Raw genomic sequence first — 22,892 nt, 5'->3', positions numbered from 1 at the left:
ATTGAAAAGCAATGGTCTAAATGGAAGGTGGATAAGTTTGGAGCTTCTAGTCACTTACAAAAATAAAAAGCCTGAAGAGCACCAAGTATGCTGCTTAAGCTTAAATATCTGCCTATTTTGAAATATGAGGGAGGGGAATAGTATTTACTACTTTTCAGGCATATTCAGCATGAATTAGGGTGCAAAGTGATACGTAACTGTTCAGGTGTATCCAGTTTATTTGTAGTACTGAAGCAATCTTGACAAGGTTGAATGTTTTTAATGTATCCATTTTAATAGGTGTTGATTAAATGTGGGAAAGACAGCAACGGGACAGACCTTCAGTCATTGCTGTAATGAAAAAATAGTCTCAAACTTGACAAGAATCTGAGTGATCAGTGTTTTGACGTATTCCTAAAATCTTTCTTGTTTGCTCTGGAGATAATTGAGGAGGCTCTACAGCCTTTCTTAAAAGTAAGTTAAGAAGTGACTGGCTCTGCTATACATGAAGTGACTTCTCAGCTGGATCTTCTAACCTCAGTTTGCTCAGGCTTTGCAAGGGCAAAGTTTTTCAAATTTTCCTGGATGGTTTACAGAGTCAGGTGCAGCAGTCACTTCTTTTGGCTCAGAAATTTTGGAGAGAGGCTGAGTTGTAAGTTTTGAAGTCAAATGTACAGTATTGTGAGTGATGAGGTAGTAACAAATTGTAACTCCATCTGTTGTGTACTGCATATTTAGTAGTTTTATTTTGCAAGTTTACTTTTCCATTATTTTCCTAATGATTTGACTCAATGAATGTGCTATTCTCCTGTGCCAAGCTGTGTAAAATAGCTTTGAGAACACATTATGAATGCAAATACATAAAGTAGAACTGAGTCTGAAGAAGTATTGCCAGTTGCTACTTCTTTCCTGCTTAGTTCTTTGAAAGAGTTTTCCTCAATTTCTGCCCCTCACCTTTACCTTTCTAGGTTGTACTGCTGCTTGTTTACCCTGGTATTTGTGCTGCATCCTGCTTGTGGGTAGTGCAGCTGTGGAGGTGACATGAGGTGATCCTGTTGTGGTTTGCTGTGAAGCAGAGGGAGCGTGTGTGATGGCTTCCTATCATGCCACAAAGGCTGCCGGGTTTGTGTTTTATTTTCTCATGATTTTGACCAGTGAGCAGTGATGAGAATATGTCTAAATGTTTGTTAAAAGTGAAGAATATTACTTCCTCTAATATTTTTTGCCTCAAATGTGAGTTTATTTTTATTCCCTCTCAGAAACATCCACCCTTACAGTATTATTTAGGTAGTTTCTTTAACTTCCCTTTGTCAGTATTCATCAAGAAATATTTGTTTGGTTCCTTTCACCACGCTGTTTACAACCAGAACAGTAAGGGCTCTTGAAAAGTTGAGCTGAATCTTTTTTTTTTAGCCATCTAAGCTGAGCATAATTGCCCACAGTTGTGTCCCCTCTTCATCCCCTGTGACATGTGTGTCCCCATCCCACCCTCTCTCCTTGTTTTCAACACCTGTAGAATGTGCAGGAAAGGGTCAAGAAGATATTTAACTCGCATAACCCATATACAAGTGAAATAAGGAGCCAGGAAGCCATTGAGTCTGTATAAAAGGAAAAATATACCATATAATTACTTGTGACAGAGAATTTTCTGAATTTACTGAAGTATGAAAATATACATGGATTTTTCCCTCTGCAGGATGTGGAATATAGCACATTTTGTACTTTTTTAGATCCTACACAAGATAATGGAATGATCAAATTTTCTGTAGATACAAACCCATACTGTTAGCAAAACATAACTTTATCAATGTTAACTGCATGGTTCAGTGGTTATGATACTTAGAGGCACACACACCCCCCTTACAAGTCTTTAATTAAACTTGTGTATACAGTTTCTAGATCATGTCCCATTTTGTTTACATAAAATTTCATTACTCAGAAGAGACATTGGATTGCTTTCCCATACATTAAAAATCATGATTACATCTTATATAATTATTTTAGTAGTTCAGTAGTATTGAGTATCTTCCTCTACAGACTTTTAATTCTTGACATGATTTTGATATACATTCACTTACAGCTGTCAAAGCTGTAGTCTGTGTGTGGTGTCACGGCTTCCTCATTCTTTGAAGGTTTTTGTACAGTTGCTGTGCGCGTTATGTTGAGATACTCAGGTGTTCTGTGTGGTGAGCCTGTAGAGCACAGAATGGTGGGTAAGGCCATAAGAGAGAAAAAGCAGTATTTTCCTCAGTGCCTCATGTAAGCAAGTTGGTGGTTTGGCCTAAATATATACAGGAGATTTTCTCCAATTTCTCCTATTTTACTCTTTGCTTTGGACAATGAAATCTTGAGTGGTAGGTTGGTGTCACTTCTCTGGTGCTTGACTCAAGCTTGCAGAAGAGCAGCCCAGAGTACCAGGAAATGAGCTAGCTGGGTTTTGAAAACATGTCTGTACTTAACTTGTCAAAATACTATTTCATGGCTATGTGGTAATTTCGGCATCTGTTGGTACCTGCTCTCCATAACCATTAGCACAGACTCAGGATTTAAGCCTTTCTCTCCTCTGACTTCTCCTGATTTTAAATCTTTGTAAAATAACACTGTTGTGCAGACGAATTTAGCTCCTATTTTGTTTTTCATGTTTGTATGGATGACGTTTTGAATTCTAGTGCATTGTAAACCTCATAATGATCTGCCAACAACCAAAAAAACCTATGATATTGAATTGTGTCCTTAATAACATCACAAAGTGTGAAGTGACTAAAAATAGCACATATTTTTAGTAATTATTTTGAGTAAGTTGTAACAGAGAAGCATTTGCAAATGTGTTTATCTGCTTTATATCCTTCCTGCTGTCATAGTGCATAACATATGATAATAATTAGTTTAGCATGGGAGCAGAAAACCAGAAGGATATAGGAAACCTTATGGGAAGAAAGACATGGAAGCTTTCTGGTGAAGTTCTTTAATATGGTGTGTTCTTGTGATTTGTCACTTAAATACTGAATTACTGGCTTGATTAATAGTTATGTGAGAGTACATCGAGTCTGATTTTTATGTAGAAGATAATTAACTTCCATTTCTTAAAATGGAATCCTCTCTGCAGGAATAAACACAGGAAAGAGGAGTAAAGCTCATAACACAACTACTTCAATTAGGTGCAACTGTACTGTCTTTGAAAAGTATAAAAATGTGTCAAAGCTTGTGATGCAATTTTCTAATAAGCGGGTGTGCATCATAAAATAAAGGCATGAGACTTGCACCTATCAGTTAAAGAGTCACAAAGATGACTCTAAAGGCTGCCTTCTCAAAAATGTTCTATGGACAGTGCTTTTTTTTATAAAGATTGACCAACATATGTTCACAGCTAAGGAAACATGCAGTGCTACACTGGGACACGGTTTCTAGGGGCTATTGAAACTTTGAATTGACATAGTAATGTTGAGTTTTCTGCAAGATGAAACAATGGAAGCAAACCTTGAGATAGCCTAGAAAAAGAATTGCTCATAGCTTGGAGAAATAATTTTTTATGTAGCTGGAAATTAACCTTCATTGTAGTTAAAGGTAGAGCCATCAAATCCACAATGCAAAATAAAAAATGTGTAAGTATTTTGTGATACTCCAGGCAGCTGCCAAATTATTAGGTGAAGTCAGTAAGAAATAGAAAGTATGCTTTTTGTGGAAACTGTGTCAAGAGCTGTTTTGGGTTAAAAAAATCCTGCTGCCTGATGTTAAGTTTTCTGCTATGAATTAATTACCCAGCTAGGTTACTTCTGCTGTAATTAGTTCTGCATTAGTGGAACACGGAACCTCAATAAATTGAAAAGGTGAGAATTCTGCTCCATTCCACTCTGCTTTTCAGCTTCCTTCAGTTCAAATTTCAAGGATAAAAAAGAAAAGGCTTCTAATTGATTTTTCCTTCACCTGCAAAATTCACAACACATCATTTGGATGAACATCTGTTTTGTTTTCTCTCTGTAGATAACAAGAAGATATGTCTAATCCTCATCAGCAATTCTTTCAGCTTCTCTGATGCTGGCTCTGGCTTTTTCCTACAGCTAATTTCAGTGGAATGTGCAGAAAGAGCTCTGTCAGGACTCACTGTGCTGTTAGGTGTTACCTGTTGCTTTTGCTCAGTAGCCAAAACCTGAGATAAAATTTGTCTTGGTTTGACTTGCATAAATTTTTAGGAAGTGGGCATTTTGTATAATGTTATTTCTAAGTTTTTCTACCCTCTGCAACAGCATTATATGGTGCTTATTCCTTCTCTCTTTTATATTACTTGGTCAGATTATCCCCTCAGCTTGATGGTGTGGGAACTTCCCTGTACTACTCAAAATTGAATGTACAGTTGAAAGATTTCTGTGAATCATGGCAATAGCCTTTTCCCAGTTTTCATTATTTTGGTTTAGGTACATCTATCTTTATTAAATGCATCATGCTTTAGTACCTCTAAGTGTAGAAGGCATAAATCTCACACATACTGCTGTTTGTATGTTCTGTAATGTAAATAGGTCTAGAAATGCTGCAGTGTTGCTGCAAGGTGCATCAGTTTTACCACCTAGCAAGTATTATAACAACTAATTAAAAGAAGATACATGAACAATTTAGATATTTTATTTGCAGTTTCCTACTAGAGGAGCAGGAGAGGACATAAATACTCTTTATGGGATAATGAATGATAAGAATTGTTATTATAACACTATTATAATTCTATTATAATTTAACAGTGTTAGTTTCTAGTATTATATGGTTATATAAGAAGTTCCTGAAATGTCCACAGAAACATTATTGAGTTCTTGTTGAGATAAATAATATTTACAGCTGCCTGAATATAGACTGTGCAACCTGGTTTGTGTAGCTCCTCATCTCTGGAAGGTTGCTCAGTATTTCTTAGTTAGTGGAAATGTCTTTAATAGTAGCAGTGAGATAAATGTGACCAGCTAAATAAATGCTGCTCAATATCCAGGCAGATTTACTCTTGTAAACTATGCTTGGAAGAGATGTATAACTGTCAAAGGACCTGCCTGATCATGTATATTGATGGTGTTATGCAGATATGTCTCTGCTTGTTGCTAAAGGTTCACAAGGCTCTCATGAGACTACACTATAAAGAAAATCATTGATGTACCAGCACAAAAATCAAAGAATAGTCCAATAACAATCACAACAAGGAGAAGCAACTACCATACACAGAGTAACTAAAGAGAACAATTGTAAACCTTGTAACTGAACAGAGAGACTGAAGGATGAGTGAAAACCATAGTTTCCAGGGAGTATAGGCATATTGATGTGAGTAGGAAGTAGCTCCTGCTAGGATTTGTCACCAATTATTTTTCCTCAAACTGTAAGGGAGAACCCTATTGCTCTATTTAATAATTCAGAACTATGACGTTGCTCTTCCCTAGTTTCTTCAGAAAGGGTTTAGGAAAAAAACCCTTTCTAGAATACTGTGTATGCACTAAATTAAACAAGCTGTTAGCTCTTGGGATGATTTGAGAGATGTTGCCAAATAAATTCTTTTTATTCAGATTTTCATCTTTGTGTAGCAAAAAAAAGAAGATAATCAGCTATTTTGACCATATACATCAGAAATATTGTATGTTTGATGACAGCTATTACAAAATTTTGTTTCCTCTCTAAGTCTACTTTACTTTATATGCCAAATAGCATTATACAGCCAAGCAAGCACATTCAAAGCATATTATCATTTAATAAGTTTTTTGAAATTCTTGGTCATATGGCTTCTTATGGAGTTTATCATCTTTGACTGGAATAATTAAAGCACCTATACCTCAGAGCTGCCCCCTAAAAATATTCTAGCAGTTCAAAGGATATAAATATCACAGAATCAGTTTGGTTGGAAAATACTTCTGACATGGAGTCCAACCTTTGACTGAACACCACCTTGTCAGGCAGACAGGGCACCAAGTGTCACATCCAGTCTTTCCTTGAACACCTCCAGGGATGGTGACTCCTCCACCTCCCTGTGCACTCATTCCAATGCTTAATCACCGTTTCTGTGAAGAAATTCTTCCTAATGCCTAACCTGAATCTCCCCTGGTGCAGCTTAAGACTATAAAAAGGGAAGTGGTAGAATTCATTTTTAAACCAGGAAAAATGCCTGCTGTATGATTTTTAGACACTGAGAGATTGGTAGAACAGATATAAAAGACAAAGGAAATGCTTAGCAGCCAAGAAAGCCAGATTCAAAGAGAAGAATAGTGATGGGAATATCTAGGTAAAACAAATACGAGAAGCATAAAAAAATTTCCATGAATTGCTTCATTGGAAAATACTGAGTTACTGAAGAAAAATGACTAAATGAAAAAGCTAAGGAAAATTAATCGTTGTGAAACAATTCCACGTGGGATGCTGTTAAGCCTATGTGGAATAAGAAAGCATCTGAACAATCACTTCTCTGATTTTTATTGTTGGTATTTGAGAGGTGCTTTCTCTGAGGGTTAGCAGATTGTGTATTAAAAGCAAATTTCACCATTCTCCTCATGAAAGCTACATGAATGGACAAGTACTAGTTTATAAAATATTTACAATGCAGCTCACATGACAGCAAGGCACTAAAAGACTGACAATAATCAAGAACATGCAGTGAAAGCATATGTGAATATTGAAATTCAGAGGAGCTGTACTTTCCAGCACTTTTCCTCCCAAAGAACCTCCCTTTGAAGTTGTTCAGTACCCTGGGCCTCAGGCCTGTATGAGACACTGTTTGAGGAGTTTGGGATGCTGTTGTTGGCACCCACATCACAAGTGATAGAAGACATTTACTTAAATGGCCATCAGTATTTGTGTCTCATTCTTAATCTCTGCCTTTGGTAGTGTGCAAAACTGATCCACAGCAAGAATATAAAAGTTTGCTCTGGATTTCCTTCAAGGAATGTGAAATACTCTGAACCCCCATGAGACTGTAATGAGATGGAAAATTTCTGCAAGTCTCTGTGGTTTTAGGCCACGAATCATACGTAGTGTCATGACTCAGATAACAGTATGCTTTTCCTTTGTCATAAATAAGAGACATGCTTTTTCTCTGTTTTATTTGCTTTCTCCCTAGTGCATGTTCTACTTTCTGTGGTGCTGTCAAAAACATTGTGATATAATATTGTAGGAGAGAGAGTTATTCACTCATCTGGGATATGGAAATCCTGTTAATTTTAGAAGATACATTTAATAAAATTGCATCATTGGCAGAGAATTTTTCATATTTTACTGCGTTTATTAGAGAAAAATCTCTTTGCATTAGGTTCAAAGCCAGAAATTGATTTCCAAAGGAGCCAAGTGCCTAGGTTGCTTAGATATTTTGAAAATCCCACTTGGTCTCTGTTTGCAGTTTTTTGGCACCTAAACACCCTCGAAAATCTGGCTTAAGAGTTATAACAGTAACACAAAGGAATAATAACTTGTTATTCATGCCAGAAGGATTTTACTGGCACTGAGCATATTGATGTTACACTGGGGAAAATTATATTTACATGTTTTAGAGCCCTGAATTAAATTTAACATAAAATAAAACTTTGTTTAACATATGTAAAGAATCTGTTCTCAAATACCTTATTCCTTGTAGGGATTGAGATAAAGTGTTTTACCAAGCCTAGGACAGCTATAAACAGGGAAGTGACCAGTTTTCAATGGTGGATTAGTAGTCTGGAAAAAAGACATGAAGCAACTAAAACAGATTGCTCAGCCTTAATGCCAGATCCATCACTATTTTTTTTTTTATTGCTTCCTTGCTGCTATTCTTTTGCTTAAGCTTCTTGAAGTCTGCTTGTTGATTTTCCAGTTCCTATGAAAATATCTCATATAATTTCAAAATAAGCTTGAAATGATTTATTTTGACAATTTTAATGTTATAAATCCAAAAGATGAATAGATATTTTGGCTTCTGGGTTATCCTTAGGCAAAGAAAGAAATGAATGAAGTCTAATCTATATACTGCACTATGTATATATTTTCTTCATGGCCTCAGGAAGACCCCAGAGCTGAAAGCTCTATATTAATTTTTGATGGTTAGTTTCCATTCTGATGAAAACTATTTCTTTATATCTGCAATAATACAGTTGAAGCAGCAAGAGCTATAGGGCTCAGAAAATGTCAGCAGTACTTTTACAATTTAATTTTAAACTCAGGGCCATAATTGCAGGAAACAGGTTTTGACTCATTTTCCTGAAACTCAGGTTGTATATCCATCGGTGATAAAATAACTGAAAATATAATTGACAGATCTGACTTAGGGATTTTTCCACCTTGCTTCCCCTCCTGAATTTGAGCAAGGAGAATTGTAACATATAACATTTCTGATGTGTTGTGAAGGACTGGTAAAATCCAAATTCTCTGCTATGTTAAAAATAAAAATCCAGCTTGACATGGGAATAGGGATATTTACCACTGAAATAGATTTGTGCTGAAGTAGATGCAGATCCTGTAAACCTGGTTGTTTGTGCTCACCTTGCTCTGATGGAAATTCTGGGACATAAGGAACCGGATCCAACATGAGGTTGGCAACGAGCAGCACCCCCTCCTCTAGATGAGGAATGTAAATGGCCTCCATTGTCTCCTCTGTAGCTATTTGGAGGTCACTGGGTGCTTAAAAGCAAAAAGCTTTTTTTATTTATGTTGTTACTTCTGTGACTGCCACAGGTAGCAGTGCACTGCAGGGCCAAAACCAGAGAGCAATATTGGCCATGCATGCCAAAGGTATATTTAAACACATCTCTAATGAGTTCTCTTTTATTTATTTATTTTTATTTTAGTAAATAGGATTTAGTTTAGTGAACTAATGTGCTCTGCAATTTGGAAAAGTAAGATTTGAAAAATATTTGAAAGCAGAAATTAATGGTTGAACTCAGCCATTAAATTAGCTGAGGATCTGGTTGAAAGTTTGAGATGATTTTGCTATGATCAATATTATTTGGATAAAGTCTTTGTAGGCAATGGCTGGTTTTGGGAATAAAAGCATTTTTGCACCTGTCTGGAGTGTTTTTGTTGAAGAAGTCCCAGCTGGTAGGGAACAAGTGATGTTTCTGCTTGTGTGGCACCTGCTTTTGATTTCAGAGGGGAAGCAAGAAAATTACTTCAATGGGTGGTGACATTAAATACAGCTGTTGCCTGGCGGAAAGCATGTTACCTCTATTTTACCCAAGTGAAAGCACTTCTACCATGCATCATGGATAGGTTCAAAGCTCCAGCTGTAATCTCCCAGAGGAAGAGACAGAAAGAGTTGCATTCCCCAAAGCTGTCCTGCAGTTATGAAATAAAATTCAGTAACTTTGTCATTTTTATTATGCAGAGGAAGATGGGGAAGACCAGAAGGATGTTTTTGATGGAACTAGGAAGAAGAAAAGGTTTCAGAGTAGAAAGTGAGCTAAGGTAGGAAAATGTTTATATGTTTTGAAATAACATGTAGTAATGCTGTTTGAAGCATTCTAATTCAATAAATACAGTCATACGAGTGACTGTGATTGAAGTTTTTGCCTATGTTTTTGGTGGATATACTTGGCTCTTCCCATTATAAATATGTTTCAGGAGTTCAGTGGGTGTTCCCAGTATGTGGCTTATTTCTATTGTCTTCTGGACAGAGAGCAGGGAAATCACAAACCTTAGCAAAATTTATTATTTTTCACTTTTAAAATGTGTGTTTCTTATTTATCTTAAATATGCCAATTTTCATATGTCTGCATGTGAATTGTGTCTTTAGCTCATCCAAATCAGTCATTGTTTATTTCCTCTTTAAAGTCAGGTTAAGATTAATCTAAATTTAATGGCCAATTTCTATAACGAAAAAAAGTTAAATATACAGGAGTGTAAAATGTGATTGGTTGAGGGGGGCAGTTGTCTACATCATCTCTGGTATTATAGTATTTAATCTTTTTACCCTGGTGTGAGTCTCAAAGTTACTGGTTAATGCCTTGGTACAATCTAGAAGAGCACTGGAGAAAAAAGCTTCGGAGTAAAATACCACAGATGTGGTATTTGAGAGTGAAAATACAGTCCAGCTTCAGATTTGTCTGGTTTTAGTAAGCCAACTCATTCTGAAGGAAGGCTTCCTCCAAAGAGTGCTTTATATAAGTGCTAGTTATGTCATTATGCAGTTTTCCAAGAGCTGCATCATTACATAGGTTCTCTGAAAAGCTGGAGGAAAGCCAAGTATTGATCATTTCTCTGGATCTGTACAAAGAGAGTGTACAGCTAGGTCCTCCCTATAAAAGCTTATTTCCACAGATTTTTTTCAATCCCATCAATTTTGAAAGCCTGAGGAAGAAGGGAGGGTTAAATAATTTGTAAAGCAAGATTCAAGAAGGTATGGAACAGAAGTAGGCAATTAGCATCTGATACAAAACTAATTGAATTTTTGGGAAAAAAAAGAAATGAAGAGTGCTCTTCTGAATCCTACATTTGTAATCTGTAGAGGGCTGTGTAAATGCTTGATCTGGGCAGCTTTGACACACAGGTATTTATTGCCAGTATTTCAGACTTTCTGTAAGTTGTATGAGGCAGGTGTTATGTTTAATTTCAGCTTGGCTGCCACTGGATAAAAAAACCTATTTAACTGTTGATTTTTGTCTTTGAAAATGCCAGAGGAAATGCTAAATTTGTTATGTTCTGTGCCAAGAAAATAGCACAGCTGTACAGGTATGAGAGGAAACTGGAACACAGCAGCTAAACTGCTGCTGTGAGCATAGTTATGGCAAAGTTCCCAGATCTGCAGCTTGGTACAAATACATAATATATGAATATTTTATAAGAAGTGAAATAAACCACAGGAAGCAGAAGTTGTTTGTCTCTAACTGATTTTTTTTTTTTTTTTTTACTGAAGTATAAAGATGTGACAGTTTAATTAAAGTAGAACCTAGCAGGGTTAAATAATAATAAACCCAACAATATTTCATGGAGATTCATTTAATCTGTGTTTGTAATCTTGTAGAAAAAAATTAATTGGGATTTTTTCTTTTTCATTGGACTCTGCTCTACAAGTTCCACTATATGGAGAGAAAAAAATTGTGCTATAGTATGACAGTTTTCACAGTTCTGAAGCACAGTCCTTTCAGTACCTTTCTTATATTTCCGAAATGCAGCATGTTTATTGCACTGGAGAGTTATTTGATAAGTTTTCTATGGAGTGATTATAGTATTTGTCATTCTGATTTCATGACTTATTTGGTGATTACTTGTATGAATAAGGATCACAGAGACAGGCCAAGGGATTTTCTTGGTCTTCTGGAAGGTAATTTGCTTTGAAAGGTTGTGCAGTCTGCCTTTAACAGCACATGTTTTGAAGTCCATGCTAACCAGCAATCTCCACCAGTGGTCTCCTCCCTGCTTTGACAGGTTGATGCCTTAACTTCTGCAGGCGTTACAGAAGGGCTGCAGAGCAGTCTGCCAGGTCCATTGGAAATTTACTGTATACGCACAAGGCTGTCACCAGCATGGGCTACCAGAAAGTCACAGAGACTTTCAAATGGAGGTGCCTGCCATCAAGACAATTTATGTTCCAATTCTAGCTTTATTTGTATAAAAATAGTGTCAAATAGTGACACTGACTGTCTGTGCCTTTCCTGCAAGAGGTTTAGGAATCTGTTACCTGATAGAAATTAATATTGGAATATGTTTTGGAGATACCAAGGTCCTACAAGTTCATGGAAGTGAAGAATTCTTTCCTTTCTCTGGTGTTTTTTGTGTGGGTGACAGCCCCCTCGTGGGCTGTATGGGGAGCAGGAACACTCAGAATCACTCAAAATTTCCTACCAAGTCTTTGTTTTTTTAAACTGGCTGAGAAACATCAGCAGGCCAGGTAGAAACTTACAGGTCATCCTAAATATGCATGTAATCTTTTCTTGAAATGTAACTTTTTCCCTGTCCATTATTCTCCTGTGACAGGTGCAGAAGTGTGTCTTTTTAATCATGTGATCCTTTCCAATGTTGTTCTAGTACAACAACCCAAATTTACTGCAATAGTGTTTGTGCTATTGTATTTTTAGGCTATGTACACCATATAATGTATTAAACAACAATTCAAGCTGCAAATTTTGTATTTACTAAACTATCATTTTTGCTAGACTGGCTTAGCAGCAAGGAAGTGGTGTTTAGATGGAGCATGTAGTTAATAAGATTTAATTAATGAACATTTCTCAATGCCAGATGAACAGCTTCACGTAAGTAAAGAAAACTTAGATACCCAGAAAGGTATTACTAGCTGTAAAGTTTTAAATAATTATTGTTAACTGACTTTCTAATGTTGCAAAGTTTTCACTCATTGATGAAGAATATTGGGAAGAGGCTGTCAGGTGTTGTCAAGCAGCTTTTTAATTATGGTACTGCTTGTGTAAGCTAAGTATTTTCAGAATTGCAAAGAATGTGTGTTAGGTTAGTGTCTATGGAAGGTAAGTGATCCTTCGGGAAAGAAAATGCTGCACTTACAGGAGCTGTCAGACTAGAGTCTTCCCTCAAGGCAGAGTCAGTGACTGGAATAGATATATGGTGATATGAAAACTTAAGTGCTTCCCACATCCTAACATACAATATACACTGCAATTTTCAGGAAGTGGATGGTAAGTAAGTATGGAAATAACAGCTCTGTATCTGTGTACAGTTGGATTCAGTGAAAAAAAAAGAAAACTTTTTGTGTACTTCTTGACAGTGACTCTGTCACTCATATTGTGGCTGAGAACAACTCTTACCTGGAGGTGCTGGACTGGCTGAAAGGACAGGCTGTGGGTGACAGCTCTAGGTTTGAACTACTGGATATCTCCTGGTTTACAGCCTGCATGGAAGCGGGAAGACCAGTTGATTCAGAACTGAAGTATCATCTTATGGTAAGACAGATCCTGCAGTGCGAATACAGTGATATCCAAAATGAATGGCCGGGATTTTTTTTTTTTTTAATCTAAAACAGATATAATTGTGTCATGATATAAATTTTGAATGTAAAAATATTTTCTCTAAAATTTATGAGTAATTCACACATTTTTAGTAGATTGAAAGCATATTGTATGCCTTCTCTATCAGTGTCTGGTAGTGCAGAGTTACTGTGTCATCACAGGTTACAAAGTGGTAATGCGGAATCGCAGAGTGGTTTGTGCTGGAAGTGACCTTAGAGATCATCCAGCTTCCACTGCCCTGCCCTGGCCAGGGACACTTTCCACAAGATTAGGTTGCTCAAAGCCCCATCCAACCCGGCCTTGAACACTTCCAGGGATGGGGCACCCACAGCTTCTTTGGACAACCTCTTCCAGTGCCTCAACACCCTCACAGAAAAGAATTTCTTCTGTACACCTAATTGAAATTTCTCCTCTGATGGTATAAAGCCAATTCACCTTGTCCTGTGCCCTTGTAACAAGCCTCGCTCTCTTGTAGCCTCTTTAATTACTGGAAGGCTGCTGTTAGGTCTTCCTGGAGCCTTAAGAGGCTGAACAGCCCCAGCTCTCTCTGCAATATCTATCAATGAGGCACCTGTTCCTGTGCTGGTACTTGTGGTATTTGCTTAAATACATCAATATCATGGTAAATATCCCAGTGAGAGCAGTGCATTTCAATGGGCTCTTGATGGAATACTTGGCCTCCTCAAAACAATGCAAAAATATTACAAGTTTTGCTATAGCAGGTTGATCAGCTAACAGCTGGGCCCTGGAAGGACGTATGAAAAGAAGACTGCTGTAGGCTGTGGACATGTGTTTACAGACTTAGCACTATCAAGTAAAATTGTGCTAAGAGAAAAAAAAGTTTTATTATATTCTATTATCTCTCAATGGAAGCTGTAAGCCAGAGGATATTGTAAATGGCAGGCTGATTATTTGATGAATGGTGTTTGACCTTGAAGCAATGGATGATGATGTTTTCCTCTGATCTATATCTGACAAAATTATCTGTTAATTTCTCAGATTGAAGCATAGTGAGAAGCAGTGGTATTCAATACCTCAGCACAGACTGTAAGTGATGGGGTTTTGGTGAGGATGCCCAGCTCATGCCACTGAGCCATGAAATAGGCCCTGCACAGCAGCTGGATGAAGCTGATCCCTCGTTCTGCACCCACCTGAGCCTCGCAGTGGTGGGTTTAATGTGCACCGGCAAAGGAGTTAATTCATATGTCAGGAGAACTACAAGTCTGATCTAAAGCTCTCTGAAGTAAAGTGAGGGATTCCTGCTGATTCCTGAGGGTCTGGATTAGGCTCTGTGACCACACTGGGACCATGGCAGGATGTGCAGCATGTGCCCCCCCGTGAGGCACAGAATACCTGAATATTTAACAGCAATGTTCAACTGTTTGCTGCTTCCTCATCTTGATCTTTAGATTATGAAAGATGATTGATTCATAAATACCATCCTTTCCCAAGAAAAACTGTAGCTCCTGATTTTTTTTTCAGTCATGTTTCATTTTCATTGCCAGAAATTATTTTCAAGGTTTTTACTTATAAGAATTACTGTTTAATAACAGTTTGGGCTGGGGGAGGGGAGAGTGAATACACCAGATGGAGCTGTCACTCTCAGACTCAGTATGATTCCATGATAGAATGTGTGTTTATATTTGAAATCCTTCCAAGGATATATTTTTGCAATAAATTTATAATATTTTCAGTGAATCTGCTGGAGGGAGAATAGACCAAAGAAATTAATACAAAAAGAAAAAAAAAACCCTGAAAGTAAGCCTTGTAACTACTGCTTTATTTTATCTTATAGGCCGTAAAAATATAAATACAGAGAATGCAAAGAAGTTCTCTAAACAATAAATGCATCAAAACCATAAACAAAATCCTGTGAGCCTTCTTGAAAGTTTCACATCAGCATTAAAAGTAAACTGAATTACCCTTTATGTACGTTCTTAATTTCAGCAGTGTGAGGAGACCTATAGATTTAGATAGCTCAGAAAATATGTTTTCATAATTTTCTTTTCTTTTCAAAGCAAGAAATGCCTTCGTCTTTCTCCAAAATTCCTCCAATTTTTTTAAGTCAATGAGAAGGCAACTGCCTTAGTTTTCTTTTATATAAAACTCCTTTTGTAATATTGATGGAGCATAAACTTCTGAAAAAGTTGTCAGCACTGTCAGGAGATCATTATTATACTTTGAGACTGACTCTGCAAGTAACAGCTTCTGTTTTTATTGAAACATAAAGATTTCATACTAATAAATGTAGAGTACAATAAGGAAGCCAGTGGCAGCTATACTGTTATTTTTAAAGCTTATAGTTAAGACCAATCTTAATTATATAGTTGCTCTAAGGCAATAAACATTTTGTAAGGCAAACAAGGAGAAAACAAGAATTCTAGGAGTGTAGCAAATTTAAAAATAATTTTATTGTTGCAGTATCACCATGCTAATTCTTTTTTCTGCCTTGAGAAATGAGGAAAGATTGAAGTAAAGGTTCATTTTCTTTTTAAGTAGTAGACTGAACTCATACATAATGTAATTTAATTGGAGTTTCACTGAAGACAAATTTGGTTCGTTATGTCAGACTTGTAAAATGTGAAATGAAAGTGAATTAACAGACCCTGAACTCACGCTAGATCATGAAGATTTTGAAGTAAAAGGAATGGACTGCAGTGGGGGAATGCGTTGGGTGAAATCTTATCCCCATGTAGTTTTGTGGTCAAATTCCCATTAATATCAATAGCAGTAAGATTTTGTCTTTCAGATCCTACAGTAGCCTATTTGGAACGTTGTTCTTCATTCAGGACATTTGTTTTACTGCATCAGTGATAAGAAATGCCCTTCTCCATGCAAAACAAGGGGAATAAAGTCAGAGTTACAGACCATTAGCTAACATCCTAATTACAATTGTCATTAAAGTACATTTTTCTGTGGTTGTGAATGATCTGAGAGATGCTCTGATGTCAATGATTTATAGGGAGTAAAAGGCTGGTTGACCAAATTTAAGATGGTCAGAATTATTATTGATTCATTTGGTCACAGTTGACTTTTAGGACTAGTAGCCATCATTTAATTTAATAAGCTTTAGAAATATGGTAGCCAAATATCTGCTTTAAAAGGGAAGCAAAATATTTCTCTGGCAAAGGTCTGCCCTTTTCCAGAGACACCTTTCCCACCACAAGCAGACAGGTATCCTTGACAACAGCAGGACGTGGACATTGATACGTACACAAGGGCATCCCCACGTGCTAGAAAGTACTGATGTTTCCTGGGCTATGGAAGAGAAAGAGGCAGAGGGGAGGCTTTCAGAGGGATAAAAGAGGAAGAGATCGGTAAGGGTCGCTGCACACTCAGCAGCCTTAAGAACTGTGCTGTGACTGCATCTCTTCTGCCTTTTCTTCAGTCAGAACCTAGAAGTTGTTAGCTAATTAGTTTGTTTGGGGTTTTTGTTTTTTTCTTCCTAGATAGGAAAAGAAATTTATTTATTTGAACAAAGGATTTTTCTCCAAATTAGGGAAAGAAAAGTGCCATCTTTTGATCCTTTGTCTTATCTTGTGTCAGGCAGCTCATATTTAGCATTTTCTGGAGCATCTCACTATTTCCTTGTGAGAGAGAGAGGCTGTAAGTAATGGAAGAAATCCTTCAAACTGACAGTCAGTTTCTCAGGAAATAAAAATGAAACTTATAAACTGTCTGCCTTCTCTTCATAAAATGCTGGATATCAGAGGACTTTATTATTTGGTCAGTGCTGCCTGGGCTTTACAAAGCTGCTGGCTGGTTGCCTCTGTGTGCTTCTTTCACTGCTGCTTCATTTTTTCATTATTTCCCTATGTCATTATACTTCTCGGTGTGTTAAAAAATAATTTGACAAAGAGCAAAGTAGTCCCCCACAAGATTAATTCTGCAGCCAAGTCTGTCTGCTTTACAAATTGATGTTAGTGGTACAGGCTGTTTTGCCTGCTTATGCCATGTGGAAAATGTCACTGTGAAGGAGTAGAAAGTGACATTCACTGCAGCCTGGACGTGGGGTAGAAACTCTGACTGGCTCTAGTGATTAAGTAACCTGCACATTTGGATATTTTTCAGTGGTTGCCCCTGTGCAGTACACTATAATTTCATTTTAATGTAGAATTATCTGGGAAAAAAAAAACCAAACAATTTTTAATGCTTATATTTTACTATTTTTCTCTTTTCTGTAGTTGCTTCTTCCCAGTACTAGAAATTATTTTGATGTAATGAGTTTCCAGGATTCCTCATTCACTGTAATTGCTATTGATGGAACTTTAGGTTTGTCCTGTAATCTGTACAAACAATTTTTTCCACATCTGGTTTTTCCACCAAAAAGCAGTATCAATACTGCTCATGTTCTGCTGCTGATAGATCATTTCTATACTTCACATGCAAGCATTATAATATTCCCTGCAAATCAGACTGTAGTAATTATTGTTTGCCAGATTTTTTTGCTGTTTGTATCCATCCAGAGTTTCTTCTGGTGATATAGATAATCAAGTCCAGTTAACTAAATGTCGAATTCTTGCAGATTAAGGAAAATGCTCAAGTATCTCTGATAAGGCAGGAACAGGATGTTTAGGTCTAGTCTATCACACTCTTAAATTCATAGATCTCCTGTATTGGTTTTGCCCTCCTCCACAGTACCAGGTATTGCTGCATGTAGGGCTCTTGTTCTTCATGCGTCTGTGTCCTAACGAAGGTAACAGCTTATTAAATATTCTATTTAGTAACATTCTGTTTGTTCACAATCTTTGCAGCTGGCACTATCATTTCAAGAAGTATATTAGCGTTAATCTATCATAGTTTATGTGATTTAAAATCAATTAAAAATATAATTCATGAATGTGTACAGAAATAGATGACTTGTGTTGTTGTCTTGACTGAAACCTATTTTGGTTATTCCCAAGACTGGTCTTACACATAAAATAGCTTTCTTCCTTTCAGTGTATGCTATGAAAACCACCATATAATTCACCGCCCCTTCAGTTGTGCAAGCAAATACCTTTTGTGTGTGTGAATACTGTTATTTAACTACTTTGTGTCATAGGCAATTTAGCATGAAATTATATTTGGCGGTGTGGTTATGAAGATACACACATGCTTATACGTTTGCTAACCTTTTGTCTGTGTGATTGGATACAGAGGAGAAAGGGCTCATCATTCCATTATTAGTGTGGAAATTTCTTTTGTGTGTCTTCATGATATTTTTTACTGTTATTGTTGGACCCTTTCCCTGTGGCTTTTGAGTAGTGCAATGCAATAGGTTTTCGACACATCTGCCAAAAGTTTTCAAGCAAAAGGACCAAGAGCAAAAAAATACGGAGAACTGCTGAAGGTACTACATGTTTGTGAAGTATTTCAGATTTGGCACATTAAAGAAGGTGAAGGAATTGAAGGACTGGATATATAAAGCAGCAGAAAACCAAAGCAAGACTGCCTTTTTCAGGTTGCTCCCTGGTCAGGACACTCACATGTTGAGGACTTGTGCTCAGGACTCCTTTGCCAATGGGGATATGACTCTGAATCCTGCCTGTCAATAGAATTCCCTTCCCATTCTTCAGGGGTGGGTTGCCCACAGACCTGTATGCTCTTGGTCTGTTTTGCATGGAGCAAAATTAGGTGAAAAGTGAATGAGCATGGAGGCAGCCTGGAGATTAGGAAATGCCCTTTCATGTTTTGGCATCTGGGTCCTTTACCTTGTTTTGGTGAATATGTGAAAATGACGTTTGGATTGGATCAGCATCTGTGGGAATTGACTAAGGGAGAAACCACATGATAAGGTGAACACTGGCTGTCGGGTGAAAAAAGGATGGAGGTTGCTCTTCTGTAGCTGTTTATTAATGTTTCCTTCACTCTAAAATGACCCCAATATTGAACATTTAGCTTAATGTATTAAATCCAAAAGAAAAAGTGTCCTATCATTTTACCTGCAAGATGGGAGAAAACTCTATTTCCAATTCATACAAACATTTTTCCTCCACTACTGAATTTAGCTACAGACTGAAAAAGTCAGTTATTTGAGCATTTCTATTTAGTCTAATATCCCTAATCTTGTACTGAATAATCTAGTGTTTTCTGTGAAAACTCTGTTCTTTAGAGCTTGTTTGCTCTTGAAGCTTTGTAGTTTTTCCAACTTACTGCAATAGTAAGAGTAGTAGAGACACGCATCATTTAGAAAGCCTTTTTTTGTTTTTTAAATGGCAGTGCCATTGAAAACTCCCTGGAAGAACTTAGTGCAGAAAATCAGAAATCCCAGTAATCACCAGATAAACTGGTACTGTCAGTGCAGCCAATGTGAAATCAAATGTTTTTCCTAGGATGACAGGACCATTATTATTTTCTTTCCTGCTCTCCAAAGGTTTGTATTTTGGGCTCATGAAATGTATTTTTTTGTATTTTTAAGCTATTTGCCATGTGTGTCACCAACCCTTCTTTTTTTCTCCTTGTTAGGAGCAACGTCAATCTCCTCCTCTGAATGTACCTGAATTGGAAATGCCAGCATTTACTGCAACAAAAGTATCTCAGTATTCATGCCAGAGGAAGACAACTTTAAATAACTACAACAAGAAATTCACGGTAATATTAATTCTATCCATAAAATAAAAACTAGTGTAATTAGAATAATTAATATGGTACTTGCCTCAGTATTTTCTATGGCACCCTCAGCAAATTCATGAGTAAACAGGCAGCACAATAACAATTTAAAAAGTTATAAATCTTCCATACTTAAATTAAAAATGAGTGCAAGCTTAATTGCATCCTCTAGGTATTGCTGAAAGCTTAACACAGTGGATCTTTAAATACATTAATAGTTCATAAACGCATGAATTTTTAAAACAAATGATAGAATAACATTCCAAAAATGTCTTTTAGCCTTTCATTACAGTCTTATTTGACAAACTGCATGTATGATAAACAAAAGTTTGGTTTAGGTGAGTTCATGGTTCTTCACAATTGCTGTGCTGTCTTTTGGTTTGCCCAAGTGTTCAGTTGTTCAAAGTATGGTTCTAAACTTTAGATTTTCACAACTGAGCAGTTACTAAAACAGATTGCATGTTAATTACTTTAACATCACCAAACCCCCTTTGAATTCCCTAGTTAAATAGAAATCTTGGAGACTGTCATATATCCTAGTTAATGCTCATAAAATTGCACATTTCAGAGGGTATGAAAAGTTTGAGCCCTCTGGTCTAAATACCTCTGGAGTTATTGTGCCTAATGGCTCCTCCTGGCTGGCTCCAGATACTCAGTGACCACTATTCAAAAGGAAATATTTCTCTGAGACTATAATGTAGTGTAGTCTAAATACATCTGGCATAGTTACATGCATATGTTTCCACTATAACATCAAACACCTCCTCATTTTTCTAAAGCTTTATTATTTAGTTATTATTTATAATTTTTATGATTCTACTTTGTGTGTGCCTATAAACACACACAAATCTTTCAAGAAAATATTATTTTTAAGATCTATGTAAAAAGAATAGCAACAGATACCAGTTATTTGTGAATATAAACCCTTTACAAGGTAAATACTAAAACCTCTCTGAATTCAGAACTAAAGATAAACCTAGAAGCAACTAAAAAATGTCTTGATCTGGGAATGCACAGTTAAAAATTAAACAACCTAAAATTTGGCTTGTAGTTATGCTTTGAAATAATCATCAGTTATATCAATTACATGATACTATTTATGCTACTCAGGTTAAAGTGTTTGCTTATTTACGAAAAGTCCCTTTTTGAACGATGTTATGGGAATTGAGTTTTGACCATTTTTTCAGCCTGAGGTCCCTTCCAACCCCAATGATTCCAACATTCCCAAAACTGCTTCTTTTGAAATAGCTGTATTTCCCCACCTCCTGCTAGAAAAAGAGGGCTGTGATTGTAACCATTTAACCTCTTGAAAGCAGCAGGTTTTTTTCACTGATTATAAATATCAAATACAAGCTGCTGTGGGGGAAAATGTCAGACCAAACATAGTATGACTGAAACATTATGTAAAATACCAAATTTAGTGGAGAAATAGGAAGTAAGTGTCTTAGTTCTACACTTCCTGAAAAAAGGGCTCTTTGCTGAATTGTCTGTATTACAACATTTTGTCAGACATTTAAAAGGTAAAAATTTAAAAGGAATGTGATGGATAATGGCAAAATAAAATGGTTGCTCCCAGAAGGCACAAGGTTGTTGATTTTAATTTTCATTAACATTTAAACCACATTATTTGACTGGTTTCTGTTATACCTGTGTTATCCAGAGGCACTCCCTAAATTACTTCCAGGTTTATCAATGCAGCTGTGTTAATGTCAAAGTACAACTTGTATTTGATAAGTGAATTTAGCTGAACACTTTAGAAGAGGGACAGTTTGATGATGGGAGTACTGAGATTCCCTTCTGTTAGCCTATACATCAAACGTTTCTGAGTCTGAGTAGACACTGGATTTTGTAATGACAAAGGTGTCAGTTTTTCATCTTTAACATCTTTTGAGAGTAACTTCTCCTAGTGCTGTATTTCGTTTCTGGAGGTGGAACTGGGCAAGTTTATAATACTTGAGTCTGTCTAGAATCAGCATCTTGACAATAGTAATGGAACTCCTTAGGGCTGTTTCTCTTATTCCTTACAGCCAAAGCTGGCAATAACAGCTGCAGGGCTGGGTGTTCATGGGCTGCCAGAACTGGCTCTTGCCCTGGAGAACTGCTAATTAGTCTGCCTAATGTCACAGGAGCCTGATTTTTAGATTTGCTATTGTTTAGTTGGCCATGTATTAATCCTGTAATTCACGTTCTCAAATAAAAGTGTTCCAACAGATTTTTCAGCGCAAGCACTTAGCAAATGCACTGAAGCATTGGTATAATTCACTTGTGCATGCTGTGGGCAGCCAACCATTAAATGACAGATTTTCCCTGGGTCAATACCATACATCCTGAAAATTGAGTCCAAACCATCTTGAGTTATGTGTTGATGGTAGCATTTTGTTGTAACAACCTTATTCTGTGAGCTAGACTTGTTTCCTTTTCTTACAGATTTTGTTTTCTTTGGTTAGCTTGTTTTCTGATCATGCCTTTAACAGGGGTACAAATATTATTTGCTAACGCATTCTTGATGAACTCTTGGATTCTTCCTTTTACTGGACTTTGCCCTGATACGCTGTATCAAATTCCTCTTCCAAATAAGTGTAGTTGTGTTTGAGAAAGTGTAGTAATTACATTGGAACAGTCACTAACAGGCAGCAATGTGGGTACAGCAGGATTTGTATGTCCTGGTTTCTTGGGAGAGGCACTTTTAGGGACCTGATTTCTGAAGAAATTGATACTTAGTGATCCTTTTTAATCTTGAGTCATGTTCTGTATATATTTCATCATGAAAGACTATTTATTAAAAATAAATAGCAGAGATATTTGATGAGAGCTCATGAGGAAAATGTGGTGGTTTAATATACTGGGTGCAATTTCTATGTTCAAATGTCTCATGTTTCCTGTCTGCAGCAATAGCCAGAAAATAACTCTCAGAAAGTTGCAACAAACCAGTTTTACACATGGAAGAAGCTACAGAAGAGTTGGCAAAAATTCTAGCCAATGGGGCAAATTCTAGCCAAATAATTTATGAGCTGTTGTGCAGTCAGGCTTGTTGTGTCAAGATACCAAGGAGTGGCATTGTGTTTCAGTTCATGGAGTAGAAGGGCAACTGCTTCAGTCTTCGTGCAGTCTTTGGGTCACAGTGCACTGTGATCCATGGCCTCAGGGTATGCGGGCTGAGAACCTCTGCCACAGGCTTTGCTGACCTGGGTGTTCTAGGAATGCATCTGAACACATCACCCTGAGTCCACAGGTGAGCTGTGGCTGCTCAGATGGGTAAAGCTGCAAAACAAAAGAGCAGATCATTTGAGTGGAGTCTGTACCTCAGGAAGTTTCCTTTATGTTTGTCTTAAATATTAATGTTATTATGGAATATAATATTACAATGTTGTTCTCTGGCTTATTTGGAGCTATCTTTCCTCTCCCAGTGAAAATATACCCTTGGAGGCT

At 36.8% G+C, this 22,892-nt stretch overlaps 1 protein-coding gene across 13 annotated transcripts in view; it reads left to right on the top strand.

The window, feature by feature from the left end:
* DNTT (DNA nucleotidylexotransferase) overlaps positions 1–22,892 on the top strand; it is a 162,339-nt gene that overhangs the window by 63,630 nt on the left and 75,817 nt on the right. For 9 of the 13 annotated variants that reach the window (XM_032117164.1, XM_032117163.1, XM_032117165.1 and 6 more), the window contains 3 exons: positions 9,284–9,363; positions 12,632–12,806; positions 19,320–19,445. In XM_032117164.1, coding sequence (XP_031973055.1) covers positions 9,290–9,363; positions 12,632–12,806; positions 19,320–19,445 — 375 coding nt within the window. In that variant the 5' untranslated portion in view covers positions 9,284–9,289. Of the gene's footprint in view, positions 1–279; positions 454–4,728; positions 9,364–12,631; positions 12,807–19,319; positions 19,446–22,892 lie in introns of those variants that run through there. The other 4 variants (XM_032117166.1, XM_032117169.1, XM_032117168.1 and 1 more) reach the window with 4 other exon arrangements.

The sequence above is a fragment of the Corvus moneduloides genome, chromosome 8, assembly GCF_009650955.1.
Source record: "Corvus moneduloides isolate bCorMon1 chromosome 8, bCorMon1.pri, whole genome shotgun sequence".
In the NCBI taxonomy this organism is placed as follows: Eukaryota; Metazoa; Chordata; class Aves; order Passeriformes; family Corvidae; genus Corvus; species Corvus moneduloides.
Note: the sequence above shows the minus strand (reverse complement) of the source record. Positions and strands in the feature narration are given on the sequence as shown.